The 23,900-nt window shown below is 34.9% G+C and overlaps 2 protein-coding genes across 3 annotated transcripts; one reads left to right on the forward strand and one right to left on the reverse strand.

Annotated features, from left to right (window-relative positions):
* The first annotated feature begins 10,971 nt into the window (after nt 1-10,971).
* On the forward strand, nt 10,972-12,747 carry LOC108767190 (uncharacterized). Of its 2 annotated transcripts, none has more exons than XM_018516930.1 (3): nt 10,972-11,415; nt 11,497-12,548; nt 12,660-12,747. In XM_018516930.1, exons 1-2 carry the CDS (start codon nt 11,170-11,172, stop codon nt 11,953-11,955), a joined length of 705 nt encoding a protein of 234 aa, XP_018372432.1. In that variant the 5' UTR covers nt 10,972-11,169; the 3' UTR covers nt 11,956-12,548; nt 12,660-12,747. The 2 variants fall into 2 exon arrangements, with proteins under 2 accessions (XP_018372432.1, XP_018372433.1); XM_018516931.1 differs by having other exon boundaries at nt 11,497-12,565; nt 12,660-12,743.
* A 1,074-nt stretch (nt 12,748-13,821) lies between these two features.
* LOC108767191 (small subunit processome component 20 homolog) lies at nt 13,822-23,518 on the reverse strand. Its single transcript, XM_018516932.1, has 8 exons — nt 23,359-23,518; nt 23,005-23,285; nt 17,487-22,664; nt 17,112-17,367; nt 15,045-16,728; nt 14,537-14,970; nt 14,169-14,438; nt 13,822-14,040 (listed from the first exon to the last, which is right to left on the reverse strand). The coding sequence occupies exons 1-8, from the start codon at nt 23,401-23,403 to the stop codon at nt 13,894-13,896; spliced, it is 8,295 nt and encodes a 2,764-aa protein (XP_018372434.1). The 5' UTR covers nt 23,404-23,518; the 3' UTR covers nt 13,822-13,893.
* Between the last annotated feature and the right edge of the window lie 382 nt (nt 23,519-23,900).

Below are 23,900 nucleotides of genomic sequence, written 5' to 3' on the forward strand. Positions count from 1 at the left end.
TATTTTGTAATTTTAACAAAGTAATCCAATGATAATCGGGGATTTATGAATAATTCTCTTTTTTTGTTACCAATACTATATCTTTTCTCTCAGTGCAAATAAATTGTAATAAGGCTAAAGGAGCCAAGCCAGTTGTGGATGCTTACATGTGTATTTACAAAAGTAAAAATAAAAATAATAAAGTTGACATTTATTAATATTAAAAATTAAACATACGTTTCAACCTTTTTACATCAGGTCTTCTTCGGTGTCTTTCTAAAAAAGTTAGAAATTATACTACACGCATGAGAATCCCATAACATTTCTTTAATGGTACCAAGTATGGATTCACACCGCCGAAGATACATCAACCTCTTTGTACAAACACATTGCGTTTGACAAAAAAAATTGATGTACTATTGGTAGGGTGGACATTAGAACACATTTTCCGTTAGAAGATTGCGTATGTAATTTTAATTTATTTTGTGACATTGAAGAAGACCTGATGTAAAAAAGTCGAAACGTAACGGGTATGTTTAATTTTTAATATTAATAAATGTCAACTTTATTATTTTTATTTTTACTTTTGTAAATACACATGTAAGCATTCACAACTGGCTTGGCTCCTTAGCCTTGTTATTACAATTTATTTGAATTTATTCGTTGGAGCCTATATCGAAACAGTATTAAATATTAATTATAAATGCATAGGGGAAAGTAGGGGAACTGTGCGCAGCGGGTAATTGTGCACATCCTAGTTTGGTACTTTTCCAATAGATGAAGACATCACCATGGTGAAATTTTTACGCAGGAAGTCGTCCTCTTAAGATATAACTACAAAAGATACGACGTAAATACATCGCTAGCCAGAGAAATACAAAAAAGTGAAATTACATCTTTTTTTGTTATTTTAGCATTCAGAAAATAAGGTGGTAAGTCCGTATTTTTAATTTGTTTATTTATACGTTATTAATTGTATACGTTATTAAAGTACGTTATTATGTGCATCTTTTGAGCTGTTATTTATTAAGTTTGGTTAGAAATTGTTGAAGTAATCATATTTCGTACTGAGTCAGGTCGCGGCGGGCAACTATGCACAAGCGGTTTAAAATGCGTACAATTACCCATCTTCCATATACTGTATGACTAACACTAGTTTTTTCAGTGTACTAAGATTTTATTCGGACCGACGAGAATTAAACACTAAGGCCCGTATTCAGAACGCGCTTTTATCGATAAAAGGCCTGAATATGCTTATACTTAGTGACTAGTTTTTTCGTTTCTTTTTGGCATTACTATTTTATTTTGTCATTTCATTTTGTCTATGTGCATTATTATTATATTATAATAGTTTTGTATTTTTTCTTAATATATATAATATACATTTAAAATATGTTTAATATATATTTATATTGCAATATAATGAATGTATGTTCTGATTTCTATGTCAAAATTCCACAATTCATTCTTTTCTTATGACTTTGATTTAGCGCACAATTACCCGACGCGCGAGAAATTTTTTCGCTTTTCCGTTTTTCCCTTTTTGCCAAATACAACCTTATTGAATGAAAATCTGTTCAAGATAAGGATACGTAATGGTAGAAAGATGTTTATAGTTTCTATTTTCATACTTATATCGCTTTGAACTTATAGCGTTTTCTCTTGGGATACACTGGGTGCAGTCTCACACCGCACCAGTTGCGTGTAAGCGCTACACTCAGCTACAGTGCCTGCTACACTATACTAGAGTGGTGCACACCATGGTGTACAAATGTTTTTTGTAAAAAAAAATTCTTTTTATATTCAGCTAAAAGTTGCAAATAAATTCCAGCACTAATCCAAAATGGTCTACAACCGTTCAAACGGTGTAGCAAAATCCCACTTCGTGCATAAAATTTGTACTACACCGTAGCCACGGAAACACGGTACCGAATGAGTTCGCTTACCACCAGCCATGGAAACACGGTACACTGTCTGAGTGTTGCACAGGGATGGGAAAGTTACTTTGTAAAAGTAATTAATTACAGTTACAGTTTTTCTCTTTCAAAAAGTAATTAATTACCGTTACAAGAGTTATTGACTCTGAAAAGTAATTCGTTACAATTACAGTTACTGAAAAAAAGTAACTCTAACTGTAACTTCGTTACAAGTAACGAGTTACTTCCCATCGTTGCACTAGTGGGCGATAGTGCAGCCAAGAGAAAACGCTATTAGAAAACCATCCCAAGAAAACAAATATTCCTTAGGTGTGCACAATTCGCCCACTTTCCCCTACAATTATAATATCTGTTACATTTGTATAATGTAATATACATGTCTACTATAAATACGTTAATGTCCCAGACAGCACACGATATCATGCTAACATTCAATATTCATAATGAATGTATTATGATTATACCGAATAAACCAGAAATGTTAATGTAACATCTCAGAAAAATATTATTTCTTGTATATTGTCAAGATATATCAAATATAATAACTAAATTTCGATTTTGATGCTGAATATACTGCTATCATATCGATTATACCCAAGACATCTCTAAATTATTCTTGCGGTATATCTCGTATACGTCTGTCATATATTTTCAGAACAAACTCACAACATAAAATGCAGAACCAACGCTGCCTACTGCACTTAATTATATTGCATTTATAACCCAGAAAAGATCTTCCATTTTTTCTTGGTTATCTTTTTTATAGTAATAGTTTATTATTATAGAAATTATTTTTTGAAATTATATACTACATTTATATTTGTGGCACTAAAATTCGTAAATACAAGTGCCGGAACACGCGGCGCCACCAGGGGTGTGTTCAAAAACTGAATCAACTCCGAGTATCTTTTATCCTTGTCCTACATTCATAGCGTTTTCGGCCCGGCCAGGTTTGCACCAACCTAGGTTGGATTAATCTTTCCTATTGGTTGACGTCACACGCTCTACCAATAGGAGAGCGCAAAACGCCATTAATCCAACCCAGGTTGGTGCAAACCCGGCCGGGCCGAAAACGCTATCAGTGAACACAAGGATAAAATGATACTTGAGTTGACAAAAGTCGAGTTTTGGAACGCACCCCAGTGAGTGATTCTTCTTTTCCCGCCTTTTCGGCCACATGCGTGTGCAATGGTGTCATGCAGGGTCGGCGACTATTGTGTTGAGGGTGTTGAGAACTCAACATCCAGTCGGTTATAGGGTGTTGTTTTCAACACCCTATTAAGGTGACAAAATGTAATGAATTATGTAGGAGATTTTATTAAGTATATATGTATTCTTTTCAATACTCATAACGTTTTCCACTGGCGCACTGAGTGGGCACTGAGTGTCAAATTTCAAATTCTTCAAATCAAATTCGTCAAATCGAACGATGGGAAAGTGACGGTACGCGATTCAAACTGAATTAAAAAAAAATATTGTTATTTTTGGTAGCAAAAAATACTAATTTATTTAATTTGTTTATTTTAGACATAACTCCAAATTACACTTTTGACGTGTTTGACGATGAAATTACCAGTGGAACACGAAACTTTTGGCACTCAGTGCGCCAGTGGAAAACGCTATCAATGTTCTGAGTATTTTCGCGAGAATTAGAGAATTTTCAAATAGGCCTATCGCCGAATATTGTGAGCCAATCCGCGCTTCGGAAAGATTTCTTCTCCATCGTCCGACCGCCCCGACTGACACCTGTGTGCGAGCAGCTTAACTAGCTAGACTCAAATCCAATATGGCAGAAAGCCCTTGACGCGGCAATTTCACGTGTATTTTAGGTTAGTTTAGGTTTAGGGTTAGGTTAGGTTAGGTTCAAAATTCCAAGAGCTCAACACCCACTCAAATACAAAGTCTCCGGCCCTGGTGTCATGTCATCCAATGTCATCATGTCATGGCAGTCATGGTGCGTGTGAGTCTCGCGAGACCACTCGAGCGAGACGGATGTACGTTACGCTCGCTTCGGGTATTGCATCATCTCACCCATTTTTTGAAAATCGTTTCCGGCTTCGACTGTGCATTGTGTTACATTATTTGTCTTGATTATATCATTATTTCGTCCCATTCACCGGTTTGAGGTGACCGATGTATCATACTTTGGTTACACGATTTATTTACGATTCTGGCCGGAATCGTCGCCATTTTTGCGGCGAGTGCCATCAATTTTGAAGAAGAAGAAGAAGGTGTCATGGTGTGCAGGCGTGTGAGCTACGAGATTAAGCACGAGCATAGTGAATCGAGCATGCTGAATGAATTATAATTATTTGCATAATGCAGTTGCTACTATAAAATAGGAAGTATTTTTAAAGAATTTTGATTCTTCGAAAATATTTACTATGTTAAAGTAGCATCTGCACTGTGCAAATACTCAATTCGTTCAGCATGCAAGCGTGTGCGCAAAATTTTATATATATATGTGTATGTATGTGCATGCATACATGACATACTAGAGACATCACTATGATAACGCGGATACTATAGAGACGTACTGGAGACGTATTGAAGGCACACTCATACATCTCAGAATAACTACGGTATATCACTAGGAGCTCCCTGCGAAGTCTACGGGATGAGAAACCGCGGACATAATAGTAGATTCTGAAGAAATATTCTGTATATCACAGATACGTCTCGAATATCTTGACGACGTATTCAACATACGTTTGCGATATCATTCTAACGTTGTCAGAACGTAGATGGCTGTCTGGGATAATATGCAGGGATGGGAAAGTTACTTTTAAAGTTACTTTAAAATTACTTTTTATTTAGAAATTGAGAGAGTACAATTATAAATAATAATATAAAGTTGAAGCAAATGATAAAATATGATATATGAAATAAAATATCTTAATTTATTGTATTGAATTTCTAAATAAAAAGTAACTTAAAAGTAACTTTAAAAGTAACTTTCCTATCTCTGGTAATATGCACACCCACATGACATCGTGCTAATATTCTATTTTTATACTGAATGTACTGTGATTATACCGAAAAAACTGGAAACGTCAATGTGACGTCTCAGTAAAATATCACTTTTTGTGTATTGTCAAGATGTATTAAATATAATAACTAAACTTCAATTTTGATACTAAATGTACCGCGTTATTATATCGAACATACCCAAAACTTTAAAATACTCTTGCGTTATCTCTCATATATTTGTAATATATTTTCAAAGTAAACAATGTTGAATGCAGAACCAACGCTACCTGCATCAGTGATAATCTAACCTTTATTCTGTTACTTACGACGGCTTTCCTATCGGATCGAAATCTGTGCCGAAACTCGAAATTCTTACTTTCGCGTAATACTATTTCTAAAAAAATTATCGCATTATATTTAGGCCGACATTCATAGTTCTTTCATTTTACGATCACCTTGAGTAACGTCTTAAAATGCTAACATAGTTCTGTGATTGAAAGTCGTGAAGAACCGTACTTCCCCATACAGCACGAAGTCGACTATGAGTTGACTGTCCGTCGGCAGAAGGAGTCTAAAGTCGACTTTAAAGTCAGACTAAATGTCAACTTTTAGTCGACTAATGCCCATTTCTACCAATATAGATTAACTTTAATCTCGGTTCAACTTACTCTTCGTCTTTTTCTAATCTTTAGAACTAGAAAAAGACAAAGATTAAGTTGAACCGAGATTAAAGTTGATCTGCGTTGGTGGAAACGGACCTAAGAGACGACAATGTCTCGGCTATAGTCAGCCATCAGTCAGCCTATGTAGTCAACTTCAAGTCAATTATTTTAAGTCAACTTTCGCGATTCTTACAACATAACCTTAAACCTTGATATATATACTAATTGTTGGAAATATATAAAATGATGCACCAAAAAATTATACTAAAATGTATATACAATTATCTTTCCTTATCGTATTTCATATTTACTATAAATATATATGAAAAAAAAGGATTACCTTTGATTTTAACGCACCTTATTTAGATCATTCTGCAGATCGTCAGAGGCAATCAAAAAGGAAAGGCCGAGGGACGCGGGGTCTCAATTAATTAAGGCCGGTGTTCATAGAGAACGCGTTCGGAGAGCGCGAATAGCTGACTATAAGTCAACTTTTACAAGTCGACAAATCCATTCTAGAAAAAGTCTGCTAAATGTCGACTTTAAAAGTCGACTTCAAGCTGACGAAAAAATGTCGACTTACAGTTGCCAAACAGTCAGGTGTGCTGTGTGGGTCCATATAAAAATATACTACTAGTGTCACTAATGCAATAAGTAAATTCGACAATAGTGTCACTAATAGTGTAATAGTGGTGGAGAAAATTTCATTAAACTTTGATTAAACTGAAGTTTAAGTGTGAAAATAAGTATTACTGATTAACGTCATATTTCAGAGGATACACGACGAAATAAAAATAAAAAAAATTTTCCTTAATAAAGGAAAATGTTTTTATTTTTATTTTGTCGTGTATCCTCTGTGTATCATCATTCACCCATTCGAATCTGTATCTCCATTTAACGTGCTTAATCGACTTCTGTGATCGTACAGAAACTTCTCCTTTGAAGAACCATAAACATCTATAATGCTAATGGACGTATAGTTGTAACATATCTAGTCAAAGATATGTTGTGAAAGAGACGGAACACGTATAGAAAAAATAATTAGTGTTAAATATAATTGTAATGTACAAATGATGATATCTATATGATAATAACTTGTTTTTAATAATACTGTAAAATATATTATTCCTACTAGCTGAAATAATACTAATTGCTCTAATAATATATATGTATTTTTTACTCTAATAACTTTTTTATACCAAATATTACAATTACTGAAAATAGTTCTATGTCATATGTCGTCATACACTACTACAACAGTAGTAACATTACTGGCTCAGCAGTGACACTATTGCGTATCAATAGTGATACTATTGAATATCAGTATATTACTGTAGTAGCAATGACACTAGTAGTATATTTTCATACACGCCTGCTGCGCGGTAAAATGTAATGCCGTAACTAATAAGCTTACAGCTTCTAACATGTTCACTAATCTAACCTAATTTTAAATTTAATATACAAAAGTACTGGACAAAAGTATTGACACAGAGGATGCTACTATAAAATAGAAGTATTTTCAAAAATTTAATTCTCCGAAAATATTATTTCATAGTAGTAATCGTGTACCAATATTTTCGTTCAGCACTATATACGCAAGCATGCGCGAGGCTGTGTATATGTACGTGTGTATGTTCATGTATACATGACATCACTATGATAGAGACATCACTATTATATACACGCAGATACTATAGAGACGTATTGAAGACATACTCATACATCTTAGAATAACTACGGTATATCACTAGGAGCTCCCTGCGAAAGTCTACGGGATGAGAAACATCCCCTACAGCACAAAAGTTGCAGCAACAATGCGCAACATTGCAGCAATATTGCATGTTGCAGCAATATTGCAGCGTTATTACGACGATATTGCTGCAAATTCTGTGCTGTACGGTATAGTAGATTCTGAAGAAATACTCTGTACATCACAGATGTGTCTCGAATATCTTGACGACGTATTCAACATACGTTTGCGATTCTAACGTTGTCAGAACGTAGATGGCTATCTGGGTATATATCGTTTATAAAACATTCGGGATATTCGGTTCTGATAATTAAGGTGATAACTGCAAATATAAATTTTTTGAGTTCTGGAAATGTACTCAGAACAACAACCAAAAAACTATATTTTTTGATGTGCAAATAGTCAATAGATAGTTATACTTTTTTAAATTTAGGTTATACTTTTTTCACAATTAGGAATATATATCTATTTATGCTTGTAAAAAAAAAGCAAGAGTAAAAAACATGTAAAAAATAAGCAGACGTAAAGTCTACATAGTAAAAATTACATAAAGCATTTTTACTACTTTAATTCAGTGGTCGCAAGGATTTGCACATTTCGGACCGATTCCGGCGCGCGACCCTCACCACCGCACGGCCGAGCCGCCGGGCGTTCACGTGACGCTCTGACTCAGGGGCGCTCCTATACCAAAAATATACTAGGAGCCTTCCGCCAAATTATTATTGAAATGTTATTTATTAAATAATTTATATAATTATATTATTTATTTAATAATTTATATTATATTAAATAACTTATATTTATATTAAATAATCGATTAACATAAAATTTTCTATCGTAAATGTATTCATTGTTCGTAATTACATTTTAATATATTAGAGAACTACGTATTAGAAACTATTTAAGATATAAGAGTATTTCATTAAGGAACATTAAGACATTAAATTTACATTTGCACATAGTTTTCGCATGTATTCTAGTACATGCATTGTATTTTTGTACCAATGCGAAGCTAAATACAACAATATTTGTAACAATTTTCAATTTTGTATTAAATTATTTATAAAATATTAACAAATAGTAATGAAATCTTAATGAAATTTTAATGAATTTTAATAAAATCTTAATGAAATAATATTGAAAGTGGGTCAATTGATATTATAGACTTCAATATGAAATTCAATCAATAATATTTCATCATTATTCGTTACAATTCAGGAACAAATTTTTATCAGTGTTTTGCATATTTTAAAAGGAAAAGAATCTTCTGTATTCGTACATATATTTACTTGAAAAATGTATGCATTCGTACATAAAAATAAATTATAAAAGCGACATATATTTTTATTATGCAATATTTAAGCCCTAGACACACAATGTTAAGCGACAAGAACAACGATAGGAATAGTATAGAAATAAACGATATATTGTATAATTGTCGCCTCTCAATGCTGCGGAAGAAATAAAAGGCTAACCAATCTGATCGCAGACTGTAGTATTCTTTCATCTGCTTCAAAATTATAGCGTATATAAACAAAATGAAAAATCTGAACGCTGATTAATAGGCTATAAGGCGATAGAATTCCAAATCGTCGGAAATTTATCACTATTAGCCTTATTCTGTATTCCTATATGCTTTGACATATGCATTATATTCCGGAATCCTGGATTCCTCTATCACTATCGCTATCGCTATTGCCTCGCATTGTGTTTAGGGCCTTAGATACACATATTTGTGTATAAAGGGCATACCGCAGGATAAACAAGTGATTTCTGCCCCCAGCCGGATCCAGTCGAGATTTTAATTATAAGTCACCACTGATGTCTGTGTTATTTCCCCAAAAGCATATATCTCAAAATGGCCTTTATGGGAATTATGGAGGTATAAAGGAAAAAAAAAAATTTTTTTTTCTCGACAACGGCTTGACCGATTTTGATGGAAAAAAATATGTTATGGGGCTCAATGGGATAATGTTTAAAAAAAAATTAAGGAACAATTTTGTCAAATAGAAATTGTTGAAAAGAATTGTTAAATTTTTCTCGAATTTTTTTTTGTGAGATGCGATTGAGACACTACTTTTATATTTTAACAAAAAAAGCTTTGAATACTTTAGTATAACATAAAAAAATCCTCAAAACGATTGGAAGGGTAGCATGTAGTTAAACAAATTAAAGTTCTCGATGGTGCGCGCGCGCGGTGCTCCGATCGCGCTATGATCGCACGCTACGTTGGGAGCTTGTGCAAAACATTGTTTTGTGCGCTCATTTCTTTCTTTCACACAATGTATCCATAATTTTAGATTTATAAAAACATTGTTTTGTGCGCTCATTTCTTTCTTTCACACAATGTATCCATAATTCTAGGTTTATAAATACTTTATATTACATGCCGTGGTATTTTATATATATTTTATAGTAGAACTCGAAACGAATTGCATATTTCGGTCGATTTTCAGCTCGTCTCTGCTTACCGACATTCCCCTTACTCCGAACTCCCGTAAGTAGTCCAATTGTCGATCGATATTTTGGATTGACATTCAGGATGACATTCGTACACACACGAGCAGGAGTCTGGCATATTGGTGTAACAACAACCAATTAGTAAATAGAGAAGGAACGTTCATTCTTTTATCTTCCTCTCATTCTACTCGCTACCCCCACTACTGCTATCCATTCTATACTTGCTTTCGTTTATTTTTGTCGTACTTGATTTGTTATATTTGTCGTAGTAAAGATGTCTAAGCTATTGAAAAATCGTAAATGTCCTGGTTGTGATAAGGTTTTATCTAAAGTACGTGACCAGAAGAAAAAATCTTTCATCTTCAATTTCAATTTTTTTCTTCTGGCCACGTACTTTAGATAAAACCTTATCACAACCAGGACATTTACGATTTTTCAATAGTTTAGACATCTTTACTACGACAAATATAACAAATCAAGTATGACAAAAATAAACGAAAGCAAGTATTTTTAGCTACAAAGAATGTGTTTGAAAAAAAAAAAAAACACAGGGCGTAACAAAGAGCTATAGTATATATACTATTTAGGATAGAGCAAAGGAAGCTTAAATAATAATAGCCAATAAAATGATTTATTTGGACTTCAGCTAATTCGTCATTTCAGTTGGATGATTTAGGATAGGCCTCGGAACGATTTGCCGATTTTTAGTTCAGAGCTCCTCGCTATCAAGAAACAATAGTATTTCACGCTAAGTGAACACGCAGCGCGAGATTCCTATCGACGTATAGAATGGACTGATAACAGTAGTGAGGGTAGCGAGTAGAATGAGAGGAAGATAAAAGAATGAACGTTCCTTCTCTATTTACTAATTGGTTGTTGTTACACCAATATGCTAGACTCCTGTTCGAGTGTGTACGAATGTTATCCTGAATGTCAATCCAGAATATCGATCGACAATTGGACTACTTACTGGAGCTCGGAGTAAGGGGAATGTCGGTAAGCAGAGACGAGCTGAAAATCGACCGAAATATGCAATTCGTTTCGAGCTCTACTATAAAATATATATAAAATACCACGGCATGTAACATAAAGTTACATATTAGGTTTATAAAGTATTTATAAACCTAGAATTATGGATACACTGTGTGAAAGAAAGAAATGAGCGCACAAAACAATGTTTCGCACAAGCTCCCGACGTAGCGCGCGACCAGGCCTATGGCACTCAAGAGGTTTTCTATAGTTTAATGTGACCCCGCTATTGTCCGAAATCCGCTGGGGGCGCTGATAGTAACTTGGTCCACTTCTATTAGTGAAGTGAGGTTATTTTTGTCCGTTTTCCCATTCTTGTCGTACGTGATCGTGATTAAATGTGATCAAATGTTATCGAACATTAAATCGCATTAATGTGTACATGTGTGGAATTATGCCGCATTGCATAGCACCGGGTTGTACTTCTGGATATAAATCTAATCCGGAAAAAGTTCATTTTTTTACTGTGCCTAAAGATGAAAATATGATAACTTTATGGCAAAATGCTATACGAAGAAAAGACTTTGTGATCCGAGCAGGACAGTTTCTTTGTGAAAAACATTTCTTGCCTGAAGATATATTGTGGAAACGAGAACTTACAAGTCCTGATGGACAAGTACTCGGCGTTGTAAGTAATAAAATAAATATTTTGTTATTTATTTACTTGAACAATGCAGCTAATGCAGCTTATATAATCTTTGTTTTTTAGTCGCATTATAGACAACCAAGGTTGCGAAAAGGGGTCATACCTTCGCAGTTTCCATGGATGGAAATTTCTACATCTGTATCATTGGATAACTCGTTGCTGCAAGACACACCTTTTCAAGAAACAGTTTATAAATTTGATGCACTACATTGTACACGAAATAATTTACAAGAAGCAAGATCGGATGAGCCATCAAAATTTTCTTTTATCAATTTGATTACTTGTGCTACATTGCAAATACCAATAAACTGGATCAGGCGTACTGTAACCTGCGAGGCAATTACAATGGAGTCATTTACAAATGTAATGTGTCGAAAAATTGGAAACAGTTTTGTTACTGTTAATATTAAAGAACTTATTGTGCAAGAAAACTTGTGCCTCAAAATCAATGTGATGTGCAAACCCTTTGATGTTACCAGTTTGGTATTTCCAGTGATGCAATTAGTAGCATTGAAGACATAGAGGCTGCATTAATTGCTTTGAATTTAAAAAATATTTGTTGTGGAGCATCTACAAATAATGTATGTACACATAATTCAAGTATCAGTTATATAGATCATTTTAACATTCTACGACATAAACAATGTATTGTACTTCTTGATAACGAAAACCAATGCACACATTGCAAAAGGCTCTGTCAAACATTAAAAAGAAAAAAACTTCGTTTGGAAAAACAACAAAATAAAAGAATTCGATTGACATTAACTCCAAGAAATAATGAAAAGCTTCTAAAATTAAGAAATAAATGTCATGCGGCTCTTAAAGCTAAAAAACGAGCCCAAGTGAATATTGCAAAAATTAAAGCTAATCTCGAAAAAGTTCAGAGAAAAATGGCTGAAATAAATAATGAATCAGTTGATGAAATGTTGACAAACAGAAATGTACCAAAAAATCAACGAATTGCAATAAAAGAAATCATATCAGCAGCAAATTCGAAAAATAAACATGGGAAAAGATATTCGGAAGAGTGGCTGCTTCTTTGCATGTTGATGCATATGCGGTCGCCGATGTCATACAACTTTTTACGAGACAATGAAATCTTGCCTTTACCATGTGTGCGTTCTATTCGAAGGTTCTATTATTATTAAATTTTATTATTATTAAAATACACATAATGTATATACATACATATTCGCTTTACAACTTTTCAATATTTATTTGTATAGGTATCTTTCTATTGTTGATACGACCTGTGGATTTGATCCATCATTTTTTGAATTGTTAAAAACAACATTTCAGCAGAAAGATATTTTGGAACGTCATGGAATTATACTATTTGATGAAATCTCTACTCGAGAAAGCATTTTTGTCGACTCAAAAAATTTGACATATAAAGGTCTTATTGATTTTGGCGATGATAGAATTCAATCAACTGATATCACAAAAAAGGCTAATCATGGATTAGTACTAATGTTTCAAGCAATTAATGCAAAGAGCGCGACCATAGCGCGATCGGAGCACCGCGCGTGCGCACCATCGAAAACTTTAATTTAACTACGTGCTATTCTTCCAATCGTTTTGAGGATTTTTTATGTTATACTCATGGTATAAAGACAAGGGTATGCTCATCCCGTGGAAATCCACTGCGCATCTCAACAAGCTTACGTCACATTCGTAAAAGAGAGAAAGAGAGAAGTTTATATGTATACACAACCCCTCTCTTTCTCTCCTTCGAAACGTGACGTACGTTGGTTGAATGTCACGTGGTACCTATATGCGCATAAGCATACCCTTGTTCTTGTATCATGGTTATACTAAAGTATTCAAAGCTTTTTTTGTTAAAATATAAAAGTAGTGTCTCATTCGCATCTCACAAAAAAAATTCGAGAAAAACTTAACAATTTTTTTTAACAATTTCTATTTGACAAAATTGTTCCTTAATTTGTTTTAAACATTATCCCATTAAACCCCATAACATATTTTTTTCCATCAAAATCGGTCAAGCCGTTATCGAGAAAAAAATTTTTTTTTTCCCTTTATATCTCCATAATTCCCATAAAGGCCATTTTGAGATATATGCTTTTGGGGAAATAACACAGACATTAGTGGTGACTTATAATTAAAATCTCGATCGGATCCGGCTGGGGGCAGAAATCACTTGCTTATCCTGCTATGCTCTTTACAAAAAAAATTATGCTCTATAAAATGGATTTACAAGTAACGCTTTTTAGGCTTTTACGAGTATTATTTTTAAAAATACCAGAAAGTTTGTGGATTATCGCCGTGTTTTTATTTACAAGTATATTTATATACTTTCATAAACTTTTAAAGAAATAAATAGTTGATAAACTATTTAATTTATTTAATTTATACATATTACGTCGCTTGTGTAAATACTTTAATAACAATCATGCATACGTAAATTGTTTATTTATATATCTAAATTATATTACATTATAATTATAAATCATCTAGTTCTACTTTCTTTTTACGTTTTTTTGCTATTTTGTTTCCTTTCAAACTGTCTAGCTTTCTTTTTTTAGCCTCCTTCTTCTTTTGTTGTTTAGCTAGTTTACGTTTAGCCGCTAAGTCAGGATCAGTCACAAACTGATATAAAAAAAATTATGTTTATATCAATTTTCCGAACATTTATATATTAACAAAGTTCGACAAGTTTATAAATATTCCGTAAAATAGAAATTAACAAAAATGTAAAATGATAAAAATAAGTTTACCTGTTGCGCACGAACTTTTCTTCTTTCTGCTTTCTTAATGTCTAACTTTTGTTGTACTTGATTTAGTAACTTGATATATTCTTCATTTCCTATGGACTTTTTAATGATAGTAGCTACTTCTTTTGCAAGCTGACGCAATTCAACGTTCGTGTCTTCTGTCGTAGTCATTTCCCGTACCAATGGAGACATAATATTAAAAAGTATCGCGTTCAGATACTCAATAGGTACTGTAGTTACTACACCCGCAATGAACTTAAACATTGCAGTTCTCTGAAAATATGTTATTTGCATGGTTTATTTTCTCTCTCTGGTATGACAATTTCAGATTCATAATAGATACATAAATACGTTCTTATAATTTTTCTTACCACTGATGTTGATTTGGGAGCTTGCGTTATTTCTATATTAACAACTTTTCTGAATCTCCTGATAACCCAAAAAAAAGATAAGTTATTGCTATTTTTTGCTTTATTTCCATTATCTTCCTCGTCATTTTTCGCAACGGATCCTGTAATTGATTTCAACATCTTTGCGATAAAGATTAGATTTTTCACAACTTGATCTGCTAACTTTTCAAATGTCATGTCCGGATAAAGTTGAGCCATTAAATCCAGAATCAAACTCTTTACAGTTTCAACAGGCTTCGAATACATGTAACCTTCGTATATTTTATTATTATCTGGATTATTTATAAGTTCCACGATTTTATCAACGTCAAAAGTAGTCAAAATAAAACCGATCATTTGTGCTGCTGCTAATCGAACCCATAAATGTGGATGTGCCAACAATGATTGACTATATTCTGAAATAAAATATAAAGATGCAATATTTATTAAAAAAAAAGATTTTCCAATGTTTTAACAAAAAATAACTTACCAGCAAAAGAGTTAATGAAATCTTTGTACTTTTCATTTGTAAGGAAAGATGTATAATGTGCTATCTTTAATAGCAGTTGTAATACTTGAATTAAATGATGATCTTTTGTTCTTTCTTCCTTTAAATTGGAATCTTTCTGTAAGTGTGTCGTATTATCTAGTTCCATATATTTTCCGAATTCGGCATTGTCAGAAGTTGAGATATTTGTGTGAAACTGTTTTAACAACAATGGTAAAACTTGAGGTAATCGCGAATCGAAATCGTTTTTTTCGACAGTCACGAATATGCCACATAACTGTGCCGCTAATGTCCGGTATCTTATGGAATCATTTAGCCACTGAAGGGGCCACTTGTCAAATAGTTTATTTCTATCATTATAGGATATCCGCATAAGCATTTCCTTTATACATTTTGCACAAAGTTTGCGGCAGGTTGGGTCGTCATCGTCTATTAATTTTGCACCGGTCATTACAAATATGATTTCTGACCTTACAGTTAGCGTCTTCAATGGGAATCCCGTGACGATGGTATGAATCATTTCTAGTGCGCTCAGCCGACCCGGTTGCATTTCGTAACTCAACTGAGTGAGATAGAAATATATATGTTTGTCTAAATGCTTGCCAAGTGGATAACTCATGAGGTAAGAATAGAACACAGAACGTGATTGCAATTTAACGTGCTCTAGCTCCGAGGTAATACTCAGCATTGCTACTTTCTCCATGACAGTGTGCATTTCTGGGATAATCATTTTTCGATGTATTATAGCCTTGAGTAAGGTAAACGCGGTAGCGTGCTTATCGCTGTCGTGTAGGTCTTGCTCCGCGTATAAAATAAGAATCTTCAGCTGATCGGCATTAATGCTGAAGTATTTCACATCACGAACGACCACGGACATACATTTGAATGTGGCCATTACAAGATCGAAATTATCTCCTTTACTTAATCCTGCAGCAGCGTACTTGTGCAAAATGACGAACATGGAATCGCAGATGTTCGATATCGATGCGTGCATCGATTCTAGGTCCATTTTTAGCATCCAATTTAAGCATTGTAATGCTACAGTGCATAGCTTGATATGATGAGACTTTAAACAATTACTTAAAACTGACACAAATGGTTCTAGATAACGTTTGTATTCCATTCCGGAAACTTTGTCCCGTTTCAGCAATATATGATACAATTTCAAACCGAATTCTATCATTACATGAACGTTGGCGTGTTTGGTAGTTTTTGCAGTAACTTTAATACCCATCCTGTTTTTGGGTTCTAATGGTATAAGAAAATAATTCGATCGTTGCATCAAAGTTTTCGTTTCTATTCTTCGCTCATCTTCCGCGAGCTTTTTATTTTCCTTTTCAGGTACAAGGCCTGGTATGCTTTCCGAAATAATACCGTAAAGAAATATGAGCATTTGTTCCAAGGGTATATAAGCATTGTCCGCCAATCCCAGAGTTACGTTTCGGAGGCATTCCACAATCTTATGTATCATTTTATGCGAGTGCGTCTTTATTAGCACTTCTTTCAACGGCAAAATTAAGTCTAATAAACAAGATTCTGTTATAAACTCCGCTAAGATATGGAAAATATCAAAGCTCTTAGTACTCTTTGCCTCCGATACATTTTTAATAATACCCGCTATCTCCTTTTCTTCCGCGGTTAATCCAAATAAATCAACTTTGCACACCTAAAGATAATTATTTGAAGATATACAAAGTGTTTAAATATTTAATCAAGCTCTTTATCAGTATATTGTATTAATTTTTATCACAAGAATACATTATATGTACAAACATGGGTATGTCAATATATTCTTTCAAGATTCCAGACTTAAAAAATGTTTCTAAAATATTCAAATAAGTTGTCGAGAATGCAGATATTATTTAAGATTGCTTAAATATTAGCAAAGAAAAAAAGAATTATAGTTAAATATCAAGTAATACGATGTATGGATACATGATATTACAAATACAAATTATACTATATCAATAATTTTTATAATATAATTAATAAAATATATTGGTAAAGTTTGTGCGGTCAAATAATAGATAATTCAAAAATAATACTTACGGACAAAATACTTTGTAAATTATTATTAATATCCATTTTCTGGTAATAAGGCTTCAGCGTGAATAATACAGCCTGTACCGTATACGCGAGAACGTGCACTTGAAAACCTTTCGTTAACAATGTATTAAGTTCCTTCAAAAGATAATGAAGATACTTCGGTCCTAAAGTTATCATAATTTTCTGTAGTGTCTCGCGAGTCGCACGTCGAACCGATTCCATACGCGATTTGAGGAATGTACACAGTTTCATAAAAATTCTAAAAAATGCATTATAAATTGAAATAATTATATGTTATATTTACGTAAACGAAATAATCTTCGAGCATATAAAAAAATGCAAAATATCTTTATGCTATCGCGTATTTACACTACTTACCCTGGCAGATTTGCATCCAGAAGGTTCTCAGGCATTTTCTGCAGTAACTTAACAAGCGCGAGAGCAATAGGAACTCTCAGTAAATCATCCTCTTCCGTCTCGGAAGCGATCTTCTTCTTGTTGATTTTATGACTACTCTCTTGCCGAGTTCTCCCCACGATGGATCGATGCAGTTGAGGCAACAAGCCGTTCGATATACCGAACACTACTTTCTTCGCACCGTATTGAGAAAGTAGTGTTTGTCTTTCAATTATTGGTAAGTCTTCCTTTATCGCTTCTTTATCCTTCTCTATTATTTCCTCAATATTTTCAACGTTGTCATCGTTTAATGCTTCTTCTAATTTTTCTTCATCTCCTTCTTCCGTGTTTTCAAGATTCTCATTTTCTTTGGTCGTTTCATTAGTTTCTTTCTTTTCAATGATAAAAGCAGTGTTGTCTTCGGTTCCTGTCGCTTTGGTTTGCGTAATTTTTTCTGCTGGTTTGTACTTTGAAAGATCGTAATGGAAAGAGTCTAATATTATTACTACTATCCTAACGACTTGTTTCTGGAACTCTGTGGAACTCCTTAATTTGCCTAAATAATATTTCAAAATAATTTCATAGGGGTGCCACGGTAACAGTCTGCATACTATTCCGACAGTCTCGATAGCGGCATCAACGAGGCTGTTTTTATGAATGAAAGTCTCATTGCATAAATACGATGAGCAGAGGGGAAGAATGAATTGCGTCAACGTTTTAGGACTAAATGGCTTTCGCAATGTCTTAGCGAGTGTGCAGAATTTTAGTAAGGCGCGAGCCCTTCTGTAGAGTTGCAGATGTTGCATGTTCTCGAAGAAATCGACTTCGGGGTCGACTCGATTGGCAAGCAGAGACAAGTCTCGTAAAACGGGATGCACATCCGCGCATTCCAGAGCCATATGTCCTAAAAACGCTATTGATTGAAGGCGAACAGCTTCGTTTTTGCTCGTGATACCCTTCTTCGTAAGTGCCAAGATAGTGTCGTCCATTAAGTAACGCCTGTTCAGAACATTATTCTGGTGTTCTCTTGCCAATTTCGCCCCGACAAGCTTCAGGCACTGGCCGGAGCAATCTCGCATCGCCAAATCCGATTCGGTTTTCAAAAAGTAAAAACAATTGTATATTATAGTCACGCCAAATTCCAGTGTGATCGCGTTCTTTCCAATCTTGTCGCTGATCAACTCAAAAGCGTCCAGTCTCTTTTGGAAGTTCGGTTGATCGACCCATCTGTGATCCCATGCATTAAGTTCAATCAGAACTTCGCAATCCCGGATCATTTCCTCACAACAGTCCTCCATGGATCTCTCAGCAATGGTACGGTACAGCTGCAGAAGAGTCTTGCGAGCGAGTACGTCCGATACAAGGCCAATCAACGGCGCAATGGAACGCAAGTGAATCTCCGGCTTTTTTACAATTTTTATGAGGTTCGTGATGGTCATCAGCAGTCCTATAACGGCTTCCTCGTTATTACCAGATGCAGTCTTTCTGATTAACACGGGTATTATCAACTTCAATACCGTATCGCACGTTTCTGCATCCGTGACAAATTCGGAGATTCGTAACAGTATGGTCAACTCGATCTTATTTATATTCTTATTGGACCTTTTAAGTCTATCTCTGATAAACTCCAGAACGTGAGGAATGTGCGGCAGAAGTATAGCGGAGCCGTAATTGACCCCGTTTGAAAGTATCTTCTCCTCCACCTCGAGCATATTAGTGAGTATCGGAGTTAACGGTAAAAAGTGCGCATCCACCTGCATCGCGTCTTCGTTGGATTTTCCGCAATCCTCCAGCGTCAGCATCTTTTCGATCATCTCCAGAATGGCATTGATGACGGATTGGTGTGTCTTGGGATTCGACAGGAGTTGCATGATGTAAGGGAGAGGAGTGATCGACTTGTTGTCCTCTTGATACTTGGTAAACAACGGATAGTATCGCGAGTTCTGGCTCCATGCCATAAACAGCTTCAATAAAGTCGTAGGACTATGTATACCTTCGATAGGCAATTTCTGCAACAAGGGAAATATCGCGACGTAATAGACTGCGTCTATCTCGTGTAGTTTCCAGTCATAGTTCTCAAAGTGTGTAAAGAATCTGGCCAATATACCGATGCAACTTGTCCTCACATTCTTGATCATTGACAAGTATCCCGGGTAAACCTCCTCCGATCTCCGCAGAATTCCATTCACCTCAGCCAAGATGCAGATTAGTATCCTGAGCAAACAGGGCAGTAACTTCTTTGACATTTTCCCGCCAAATTGTTCTATTACTATCGCCAACAGATTCACGGCACTTTGCATACGTTTAGGTGGCATGACGTTATTCAGGTCGATGGTATCGATGATGTTCTCAGCATATTTCTTCAAATCGAATGCCTCATCCATTTCCAGAGATATATATGACTTGAAAGGTCTGAATACCATTTTTACGAATATGATCATCTCGTCCTCCTGTGCACCACCTAGAAAGCGCAAGATGATTTTTCTCCGTGCAAATCCACTGGCTTTCCCACCGGTTCTCATGCCGGTCTTCATAATCATTTTGGCGTAAATAATTCTCATTATGATCGGCATGAGATTTTCGCGATGCTCTTCTTCTATCATATTGCTCTCTCGATCCAATTTGAAACGCGTGAGTTCACTCTTATAATTCTTCTCATTTATTAGACCATACAAGAACTCCTTGTATGGCAAAAGATACTTGTACTTGTATGCAAAGAGACAATTCAGAGCGGCTCTCTGTATGTCGAGATTTCTCGAAGAAATCAAGTCCAGATAGATTTGATGCATCTCCGCTTCTCTGTGCATCATTTTCGGATTCTGCACTTTATCGAATATCTCCATCTGAGCGAGTAAAAGTTTCACCTTGTAATTTCTTTTCATCACATCCGCTTGCGCAGCTTTTATGATCTCATCACGCTCTTCATCACTTTTGTTCTCGTCGTCCGCATCATTATCTGCGTCGATTAATTCCTTGCGTTTTTCAACATCGCAATATTTGCCCTCGTCAGAATTAGATCTAAAAAAATTTGCATTTACGAAATCAATGAATAATCCGGTTAAATCTCTATTTTTCGTCTCGGCATAATGTGAGAAATGTGCCATACATTTCCAGAGGAGGATTCTATAATTTTCGAAATCAGGCTTATATATATATATATCGTCGTGTTTTTCTACCGACATCTCCAACGACGAAATCACATAGCAATCAAACGACGGTTTCCGTTCAATCTCCGGTACATTGTTACATGTTAATTCGGACAGAAATGTTGGCCAGAACTGTGGGCATTCCTTGTTACCATAACTAGCTATGATTATACTCACAGGTTGCCAAAGTAGAGAAAAATTGATGTACAAATTGCCCATCAAGCAACGTAACGGAAATTCGTAATATTTAGGATTTAGATTAGCTATCGCATGACTCTGAAATCCTAAAGCCTGCAAATATAATAACTTGCTGCGATAGTTTTGTATCGTTGCGGATTCACATTCCACTAAATATACAAGCTCCATAGTACTTTTTCCATCAGACATCTGAAGAGGTTCGCCAGGTCTTTTCAGATCTTCAACTTTAGAAAATAAGAAATATAAGTGTGCCACGATCATTCGAACATTTCTATAAGGTGAACTAAATTTCTTCTCTATTTTGTCGTTTAATTTGTTAAACGACGCTAAATTTATATAATCCGAGTGATGCTGCGATGCAGCAAAATACGTCATACAGAGATCTATCGCATTTAAGATATATGTATTGTCATAATGTTTGTTAATTAAATCAACTATTTTTATATCAGATTTTACCAAAAACTCGTAGAGATTTCTTGGCTCTGACACATGGATTAACGATTCCAGTGTTAATAAAAATATAAAAGCGGTTTTATTAATATCCTCAGTGTCATCTGCACCATCATGATTCAATATCTTTTTATATAAAAATAACAAGCCATTTTTCAACATATTCATAAATTCTTCATGCAACGGCTTCAGATGTGGTAAAATTATCAAAATTCTCAGTGCGTCAAGCGAAACAGTATCAGTAGATAATGTTTTCAATTCTAGTAAGAGATAATCAATTTCAATGTTTCGTATATCTAAAATGTATTTTCTCCATTTGTCCAAAGTTATACCACTGAGACAGGGTGATGCTTTCGTGAGAATTACTTTAGCAAGCAGAAGCAGTAGCTTATTGTCAAATCCAATAGATATGCTGCGCTGCATTACGTAAGGCAATACCAAAACTTCGAACGAAGAGTAGTGTATTAAATTTTCAACAGAGGAGTATAATAATTCCATGTCATTCACCATCATAATTTTCAGTACTAATTGACTCGAGTTCTCCTGCATTAACTTGACGTTGGATGCCAAGAGAATAGCTATCGATACATTGATAACTTCGCGCAAAATATTATTGTCTTCACTCAATCTGTCAATCATGACGGTGAACCTTTTTGTCACAGGTACAGCGTCAATTAAAAACCTTCCATTTTTACAGCTGATAATACCATGTATAAGACGTAAAAATAGAACTAAAGTGTGTTTCTTCTCAGAGAATTCTAACTGCTTTGACTTTTCGACAAACGTGTCTATTATTTTTAGTATAACATTCCATATGATATTGCATTTTTGTGGATGTATGTTTTGCAATATGCATGTTATAATTTCTCGTAGTACTTCGTAAGTAAGCGTTTTATCAATGGTCTCGTCTTGCAGAGCGTTGAAATAAAGCAGTAACATCTGTTCGCCGCAGGAATGCAACTGCCCTGGAGTACCAGATATAACTTCAAACAATAACTTTGCACAACCCGATACTCCATTTTCCTTGGCATTTTTATTTCTATCCTCCAAAATATGTAATATCAGTTTCAGAAAAGAATCTTTATCCTTGATCTTGCGAACTACAAATGCAAAACTTTCGGCAGCAAACCTGTTTATATAAACTGGCTGCGTGTCAGCTAACAATGGTAGTAACAGGGGCATCACAGTTTTTATATTTCTTGTCAAATATCGCCATAGAAATTTAAACAAATATGCCAAAGTGGTGAATGTATACTCTATCTGTTCAACGTCTTTTGTTTGCAGCAAGTAGATTATTTCAGATAGAAATTCTGGGAAATAATCGTAAAACTCTTTCTGAAGATCTCTCGCTACAGCAATTATTAATCTATGGGAAACAGAGAATAGAAATAATAACAAAAAATCTTTTCATGCATTTATCCATATATGTATCTAGGTCTGTTCTTTTTAACTAAGAACCTGTTACAGTTTTTGAAACAAGATGAAAATTACAAAAGTGAGTATATTTACTAAAATATTTATAACTTCATTCAACATTTAGTAAACTTACTTTTATAATTTTTATCTAATTTCAATCATAAGGAGCCTAAACTTTTTATATCAAACTTCTTCAGCTTTTTCCTTTTTTCTCCGTGAAGAGAAAAGGAGGAAAGATAAACTGTACAAGAAAATCAGCTGAAAGAACAGATCTTCAGTGTGCTACTTACTCCAGGATCGGTTGCAGGAACAAAGGATCTCGTTTCCTCAGATACAACATAAGTGTATCGATCACATGCTGCTTCTTGTGAAGTAATTGGGGCAACGTGATGATGTCTCGCACTTCCTTTCTGAAGGCGGTGTAACCGTCCGTCAGGTTGAGTACGTTCCATTTCAGTAGTGTCTCGTGAAAATAGGTCTCAATCTCCTCGGCCTCGTCCTCGTTTCGATGTGCTACACGGTGAAAGACATCGACGTCGATTTCCGTTATCCTCTCGGAGAATGGCTTGAACTGCGGAAGAAAACCCGATTCCAGAGCCACGTGCGAATAACTTAACCTCACACTCCCTGTTGACTTTACTCACCCGGAAGACGTTCACTTCTTTATGACGGATTGGCTTGTTCTTCATTCTAATGGATTGTCTTGGCGCACGTAAATCAAATTAATACATTATTTATCTCATTTAAATGAAGAATTACATCAAAGAAACCAAATTGAAGTTTGTGTCCACATCCCACGACCCACGTGCAAATCAAACCTCAAAGCATCAAAGAGAATACTAACGTTTCCATATACATAAAAGGTGCGTTCCGTAACGCGCATGATGCGCATGATGCATCCATTGTCCTTGTTTAACATTTGGTGAGCAACAAGGATAAACGACGCATTATGCGCATCATGCGAGAAACGGAACGCACCCAAAGTGTAACTGGAACTATGTAGTCTATGTACCCATGGTATAAGGATAAGGCTGGATTTTCATTTGACGCTGAAAATGAGCGTCTAGCGTCAGATGAAAATCCAGCTTAAGGGTATGCTCACGCGCATGCGACCAATCAAAATTGTCGAAGTGTGACGTCACACAACAAGCGGTAAATTTAAAACTGCTGTTTCCAACCAACTTAT

Source organism: Trachymyrmex cornetzi, unplaced genomic scaffold, assembly GCF_001594075.2.
Source record: "Trachymyrmex cornetzi isolate Tcor2-1 unplaced genomic scaffold, Tcor1.1 scaffold665, whole genome shotgun sequence".
Taxonomy (NCBI): Eukaryota; Metazoa; Arthropoda; class Insecta; order Hymenoptera; family Formicidae; genus Trachymyrmex; species Trachymyrmex cornetzi.